An 8,178-nucleotide genomic window follows, 5' to 3' on the forward strand; every position below is an offset into this window, starting at 1 on the left:
ACCCCTTTGGCTCCATTTCCTCCTGCCTGTAGCCCTACCTGCTAAGCTGGCCTGTCTTCCCTGCAGGCCCAGCTGTCCTTGCCCCTCCATGGTCCCCCCACCGCCTGCACTGGCCTGGTGTGCACCAGGACTTCCTGCCAGCCATGGGCCAATATTCCTTGTATGGATGGATGGGGTCCCGGGAGGTACCCAAGCTTCTGTGTCTTACCCAACCTCATAAACATTCTGGATCAGGCTGACGGCTTTGTGACTCAGACTCGGCCTGTGGCTGGTTGCTCCAGGCGCTGGCTCCTAAGGTCACACTCTGCTTGGGCAGGTTTGTGGCTCCTATGTTGCTGGCCCCACTCTCCCACCACCCTGCCTGCAGCCCATGGGACCTGCGGCTTCATGTCCCTCTCATATGGCTCTCACCCATGTCTCTAACCCCAGGGTTCCATACCAGGCCAGGGGTTGGGAAGACCCCTTGCCAGGGAAGAAAATTCAGGCCCAAAGACCCCCTTGGGAAAAGCCCATGAACTAGAAGCTCCTACTCTCGTCCTCCTCTGAGGAGTCCCAATCCGGAGGGGAGGGGCAAACCTGGGCTCCGAGTGAAGTTGTCCACCTGCTGCAGCAGGTGCTCCTGCTGGGCGCGGACCTGGCTGAGCTGGGCCTGCAGCACCTGCAGCCTCAGAGCCCCTGCAGGCGGCGAAGGGCTGTGCGACCAGAGTGAGCCGAAGGATGGGCTGTCCTCAGCGACCAGTGTTTCGTTGTCAAAGGGAATCTCCAGGGCCCTGAGCTGCTCCTGTAGATTCAGAACTAGACACCCACCCGCCCCACGGCATTCTTTTATGACCTCATTAAAGCCCGAGGCATTTAGGCATTTGATCCCACTCCTGACAGGCTTCTGTTGCAAGTGCATAACTCCTGTGGGCCCTTGTGTCATGTGTATTACTTGCAGGCTCAATCCCCAGTGTGGGGTGTGCAGGAGGCAGCTGATCAGTGATTCTCTCTCATTGTTGATGTTTCTATCTCTCTCTCTCCCTTTCCCTTCCTGTCTGAAATCAATAAAAAAATATAAAAACATTCTTAATATAATTAAACAATATAGAGAGCATTACAAGATTTAATGATTTTCTCTCAATACACATGCAGGTGCATAACTCCTGTGAAGACAAACACATGTCCTATGCTGTGGGGACCGTGTGGGCACAGAGCTTTAGCTATACCTTGCACATGTGTGCTCGGTCCACTCAGGCATGACATTACATGTTCACACTCACATACCCACAGTGTCACGTGCCTGCTCTGGGCGTGAATGCATGACAACTACTGTGCTGGTCTGACTTATTCATGTGCGACCTGAATGTGCATGTGACATGTGTTCATGACATCTGGGCACATGCTGTTCCTGCGTGACTTCAGTGTCTGCTGGTGGAGTTGCTTCATGAACTTCACATTGGGACTGGAACACTTTGAAAGTCAAGTCACATTGAAACGCACACTGATCAGCAAAGCCCCTTCCCACTCAGAGGCTGGAACCTAGATGCCAGGTGCTCACGGCACACCGTGTGAGAGCATTGCACCTTTCACTGCTTTGGACACACACAGGCTCCCGTGTGCGTTCTCTCTCTCACACACACACGCACACCCACACCCACATGTGCAACACAACACACACTTCCCCCTTCCACCTCCAGGAGGGGCAGCAGCGGCCCCAGGGCTCTGCACTCAGCTGTAGCTCTGTGGGTCAGGGCCGTGTTCGGTCACTCCCAGAGGGACCAGATGGGACCAAGCCTGCTTTACCTTTCATCACCAGCAGCCCGGTGCCCGCGGAGAGCAAAATCAGGCAGGTGATGACCGCGACCATGAAGCACTTCACCCCATTTCTCTTGTTGGGCTTTGGATCTGAAACAACCCAGGGGGAAGGTGGCTACTGTCAAGGGTGGGGAGCAGGGGCCCCATGGCGGCCGGAATCCCCTCTGTGTGAGCCAGCAGAGGGCTCCCGGTAAAGTTGAGTGGAGAGGACACCAAAGGCCTACTACCCTCAAACCCTCCCTCTTGCCCCAGCACAGGAAGTGCCATTGTGGCTCATTCATTTCTATGGACAAGTGAACAACCCCCTGTGCCACGTATCATAGCTGGAAGAGGATGGTCCTTAAACTGGTGGCACAGCGCCTGGCCACACGGGGCTCTCGGAAGATATTTATCAGATGAATTAGTACATCGATGTGTTTGTTTAAAACCCAGAGAGGAGAAGCATTGTTCCCACTTTATAAACAAGGAGAAAGGTTTGGAGAAGTTGAAAAACCTATTAGGTTTTAAGATGCAGACCTGGAATTCATGTCCAGGCCATTGTTTTCTTTGTCTTTAGCTTTTGATATTATAACAGTAAAACATTCTTAATATACCCGGCTGGAGTGGCTCAGTGGTTGAGCGTTGACCTATGAACTGGGAGGTCACGACTCGATTCCTGGTCAGGGCACATGCCTAGGTTGCAGGCTCAATCCCCAGTGTGGGGCGTGCAGGAGGCAGCTGATCAGTGATTCTCTCTCATCATTGATGTTTCTATCTCTCTTTCCCTTTCCCTTCCTGTCTGAAGTCAATAAAAAAATATAAAAAACATTCTTAATATAATTAAACAATATAGAGAGCATTACAAGAGTTAATGATTTTCTCTCAACCCCCTGAGCGCCTAACTGAGGAGGTGGACTTGGTTAGCATTCTCAGGTGTGCCCTTCCTCCCATTCCCCTTGCTCTCAGAAACTTAATACCCATATACTCCTAAGTCCAGTTGTTTTTCTTTTAATTTTACATAAATGATACCATATTACATATAATATAGCACCTTGCTTTCTGCAATGAATGATTTTCTACGGACATTCCTCAATTTTGATACACATGACACAAAAAAGATCAATAAACTAAATAATAAAATAATTAAAATTGTCCAATCTGAAAAACAGACAATCCTCTCTCATACACAAACCCAACCTTAGAGATCTATGAATCAATAACAAAACACATAATATTGACACCATTTAAGTCCCAGAAAGAGTGTGAGGTTGAAAAAATATTCAAAGAAATAATGCTAGCTGAAAAATTCTCAAATTTAGTGAAAGACATAAACCTACAAATTCAAGAAATTAAGGAAACCTAATCATGATAGATGCAAAAAAATCAATACTAAGATACATCACAAGCAAAATTCAAACAAACAAACAAAAAACCAACAACAAACAGTCTAGATAAAAAGAAAATTAAAAATCTAAAGAAAAAGGAAAACTCTTAAAAGCAGCCAGGAGAAAAATGGTACATTGCCTATAACGGCATACCAACTTGAATAATAGCAGATTTCTCATCTGAAACCATGGAGATCAAATGGAAGTGACATTTTTTTTCCCTGTGCTGGAAAGAAAAAAAAATTATCAACCATGAATTTTATATCCAATGAAAATACCTCTTAAGAATGAATAGGAAATAAAAAGATTCTCAGATGAACAAAAACTAAGAGAAGTTATAGCTAGTAGAAATTGGCAAAATGGTTTAAAAAGCATGATCCAACTACATACTAGTACTATTTACAAGAAACCAAAAAAAAAAAAAAAAAAAAATTCCATTCACATGAGGTAAAAATAGATATAAGTGAAAGGAGAAATAGATAAAACCACAATTATAATTGGGGACTTTAACAACTCACTCTCAGCAGTTGGTGGAAAAAATCAGCACAAGCGTAGAAGAATTGAACACCACAAGGCAACAGGATCTAATCAACATTGATAGACTACCCCACACAACAGCAGCAGTATACACATTCTTCCCATGCACCAAGACACTCCATATCCTGGGTCATAAACCAAAACTCAACAAGATGCACAATAAACAAAGTCATATAGAGTATGTTCTCTGCCAGTGGAATGAAAATAGAAACCAATAACATACCATACAGACAATAGGAAAATCCCCAAAACACTTGAAAAATTTAAAAAAAACTTTCGTTTATTTTATTTTACTTTTCTTATGGAATTTATTAGGGTGATATTGGTTAATAAAATTATATAGGTTTCAGGTGTATGATTCTATAATACATCATCTGTATATTGTATTGTGTGTTCACCATCCCAAGTCAAGTCTCTTTGCATCACCATGTATCTCCTCCCCCCCACTCTCTTCTACCTCCCCCACCCCTTTCCCTCTGGTAATCACCATACTCTTGTTTGTATCTATGAGTTGGTGTTTTTTTAACCTAATCCCTTCTCCTTTTTCACCCAATCCCCCTCCCCTCTTAGAGCTGCCAGTCTGTTCTCTATCTATGAGTCTGTTTCTATTTTGTTTTAGTTAAAAACACAAACAAACAAAACACATTTAAATATAGAAAGGTCATAGAGAAAGTCTCAAAGAAAATTGGACAAACAAAAAAACACAAAAAAGAACTGAATGAAAATGAGAAAACAACATATCAAACTATAGGATATAGCTAAAGCAGCACCAAGAGGAAATTTATAGGACTAAATGCTTACATTACAAATGAGAAAAGATCTCAAATCAATAAACTAAATTCCAACCTCAAGACACTAGAAAAGAAGAGCAAAGTAAACCCCAAGCAACCAGGAAAAAGGAAATAATAGCTCTGGCTGGTGGCTCAGTTGGTTGGAGTACCATCCCATACACCAAAAGGTGAGGGTTTGATTCCTAGTCAGGGCACATACCCAAGTTATGGGTTCTGAAGTATAGGCACTCCATCTTGTCCCCTTAACTCTATGCTGGGAAAAACTGCTGTTTGAAATTTTCCTAAACATAGATGGTCCTTTGGTCTGTGAATTAACTGCTATTCTTGGCTTCTGTAAACACACTTGCTCGAATATTAGGGAAAATAAGCTCAATTATCTAGCCTTGCAAGCTGCTCTGCTGCTGTCCCTGATTGCTCCCATGCCAGGTGTCTTTTAGTTATCTGAATTGTGTTGTACTCAAAGTTACTGAATTGTGCTATGTTAAAGGCTACAAGCTTCCTGCAAAATATCTCCCAATACATAGGGCTCTTTGTAAAGCCTGCAAAGGGTCTGGAAACCCCATATTTGCGGGACAAGGAAACTGGGAAAGTATAAAGGGAAAGCTGCCTCCATATTACTTTGCTCAGACTTTGAGAGACAACTCCTCTGAGACCACTAGTGTAATAAAGACTGCAAAATTCGGCTTACTGATTGATTGATTAAGGTGTCCTCTGTTTAGCTTGCTGATTTACAATATAACAGTTCCATCTCCAATCAGGGCACATACAGGAGACAGCCACTTGAAAGATGTCTCTCTCTCTCTCTCTCTCTCTCTCTCTCTCTCTCTTGTCAATAAACCTATCCTTGGTCAAGGATTAAAAAAAAATAAAAGATCAAAGCAGCAATCAATTAGATTTAAAATAGAAATACAAAAAATAAAATAACAAAACAAAATGCTGGTTCTTTGAATAAAATCAATAACATTGATAAAGCTCTGGCAAGACTGACAAAGATTTTATTAAAAAGGTACAATTCATAGTATCAGGGATAAAACAGAGGATATTACCACAGATCCTGCAGCCATTAATAAGAAAATTGCTAACTCTATATTTACAACTTAGAAGAAATAGGGTAAATTGCTCAAAAACATAAGCTATCAAAACTCAGTCAATATGAAATAGATAATATGAATACCTATAATTATTAAATAATTTTAATTTAAAAATTATGAAAAAGAAATAACCAGGCCCCTATGATTTTATTGGAGTATCTTGACAAACCTTTAATAAAGAAGAAGCATCAGTTTTACACAATCTCCTATAGATAATAGAAGAGTAGAGAGTACTTCCTAACTCATTTTTTTTTTTTTAGGTCAGGAATACTCTGACATGGAAATGAGACAAAGACAGTACAAGAACAGGAAAAAAAATCAATGTCTCTTATGAAATTTGACACAAAAAATTCTCAATAAAATATTAGTAAACCATGTCAAGCAATGTATAAAAAGAATTTATATATCAAGGCTAAATGGGATTTCCAGATATGCAAGGCTGGTTCAATATACAAAAATCAATCAATATGATTCACCAGATCAACAGACTAAAGCAGAAAAATTACGTAACCATCTAATTGATGCAGAAAAAGCAGTTGACAAAATACAATTATAATAAAGCTCTCATAATTATAATTCATAATCTCAACTCTCATAATAATAAATTCATAATAAAACCTCTCAGAAAACTAGAAATAGAGAACTTCCTCAACTTTTAAAAAAAGGAGCATTTACAAAATATCTAAATGTAAGGATTAGGAAGTCTTTTCTATCAAAAGTTATAGTTTAGATATTAACTACATTTCCCTTTTATAACCTCCCCTCCATTTTGTACTCAAATCAATCTGGGCCTCCCCTCCTGGAAAAGACAAAGGCCTATGCTTCCCATTTTCTGGCAGCAGTTAAAGCCTAACACGTAGTTAACCCCGCAAACATTCCTGTGGGAGACAAAGACATAGTTTTGCACCACTTCCCTGCAGGCATTTGAAACAGCCCCCATTCCTGCTGCACCGCCCTCCTCAGGTTAGAACAGGGGTTCCCAACTTGGGGCACACGCCCCACAGGGGGGCAGTTTGATTTTTAAGGGGGGCAATTCGAGAATGAGTTATTAACAGAGAATTTTTTGCATTTTTTATGGTTCTAGGGGCCTCATATATAGTATATAAATATATATTGTGACATATTTATGCATTTCAGTTCTCTATTATATGTTTTGAAACTTTATTTGTTACTTTTTCATATCACTTCATATTATTATTATTTTTAAACAATTTCTTAGTGATTTCTTCCTCAGTACTTCAACTGTCCTTTTGTTCTTTTATTTTTCTCTTTCATGGATGCCACGTTCTTTGGAAGCTTGTTTAGACCAAGTTAATGGCCTTTTAGGCTTCCTCCACGTGAATAGTTCACTTTTTGAATAATAAGAATTATATGTCACGGGGGGCGGAGGGGCATCAGGATTTTAGAGATGCTTATGTGGGGCATGGCCAAGAAAAGGCTGGGAACCACTGGGTTAGACATTCACACCAGATTGTGAAATTAAGCCCTTAAGTCAATCCAGGTTCGGTGCAGTAACCATCACGGATAAAAGGGAAGCGGACTTTCTTGCTTTGTGCTGCCCATTTTTGTTGCTGGTTGCAGCATCCTTCTGCAGAAGTAAAGTGCCTTATTGATGCATTTTTGAGTGACTGTTTTATTCCCACAACATCAATTAAGAGCTTTTCTAACATAAAGCTAATATGATAAATAATGGTGAGACAGACACTTTCCTCCTAAGATTGGGAACAAGATGAGGATGTCCTCACTCTCTTACTCAATCACATATCTACAAACTACTAGAAAACATATGGAAATCAAAATTAAAACACGATGGCATTTACAATCACTCCAAAGAAAACAGAATATCTATCTATAATAACAAAAGTTTAATATGCTAATTAGACAGGCAGAGTGGTTAGGGGTGATCAGGCAAGCAGGTTAGGGTTGATCAGACAGGCAGGTGACTGGTTAGGGGTGATCAGGCAGGCAGGCAAATGGTTAGGGGCAATCAGGCAGGCAGGTGAGCAGTTAGGGGCATCAGGGAGGCAGGCAGAGGCAATTAGGGGGATCAGGGAGGCAGGCAAGCAGTTTGGGGCAATCAGGCAGGCAGGCAGAGGGGTTAGGGGCGATCAGGCAGGCAGGCAGGCAAGTGGTTAGGAGCCAGCCATCCCAGATTGCAAGAGGGTGCAGGCCAGGATGAGGAACACCAGGCCTCTAGTCTATATATATAAAAAGCTAGCAACTGGAACACCATAACAACCAGGAGGATTGGTTGCTATGATGCCCACTGTGGCCAGTATCAGGGTGTGGGGCTGGTGGCCATCCTCTCACGGCTCCTCCCCCCAGTCAGCCCCACCCCTGATCTCCATCCCCACCCCAATAGGGAGTGGGACTGGCAGACCAACCTCCTGAAGCCCCTCCCCACTGCCGGCCCTGCCCCCAATGGGCCCCCACCACCCCAATTGACCCACAGCCCCTCCCTCCAGTCAGCTCTGTCCCTGATTGGCCACTCCACTCCGATCAGGGGAAGGCCTGGCCAGCCAACCACCCAGGCCCCTCCCCTAGGCCACTGGCCCCCAATTGCCCCCCCCCCAACCCTATTTGGTGGTGGGGCCCACTGGC

General features: G+C 42.7%; 1 protein-coding gene across 2 annotated transcripts in view; it reads right to left on the bottom strand.

Annotated features, from left to right (window-relative positions):
* MARCO (macrophage receptor with collagenous structure) overlaps positions 1-8,178 on the bottom strand; it is a 34,175-nt gene that overhangs the window by 20,745 nt on the left and 5,252 nt on the right. For both annotated transcript variants that reach the window (XM_014532962.1, XM_005885781.2), the window contains exons 2-3: positions 1,783-1,884; positions 577-795 (exon numbers count right to left, since the gene is read on the bottom strand). In XM_014532962.1, the coding sequence (XP_014388448.1) occupies positions 577-795; positions 1,783-1,884 (321 nt within the window). The remainder of the gene's footprint in view (positions 1-576; positions 796-1,782; positions 1,885-8,178) is intronic.

This window comes from Myotis brandtii, unplaced genomic scaffold (assembly GCF_000412655.1).
Source record: "Myotis brandtii unplaced genomic scaffold, ASM41265v1 scaffold928, whole genome shotgun sequence".
NCBI lineage: Eukaryota > Metazoa > Chordata > Mammalia > Chiroptera > Vespertilionidae > Myotis > Myotis brandtii.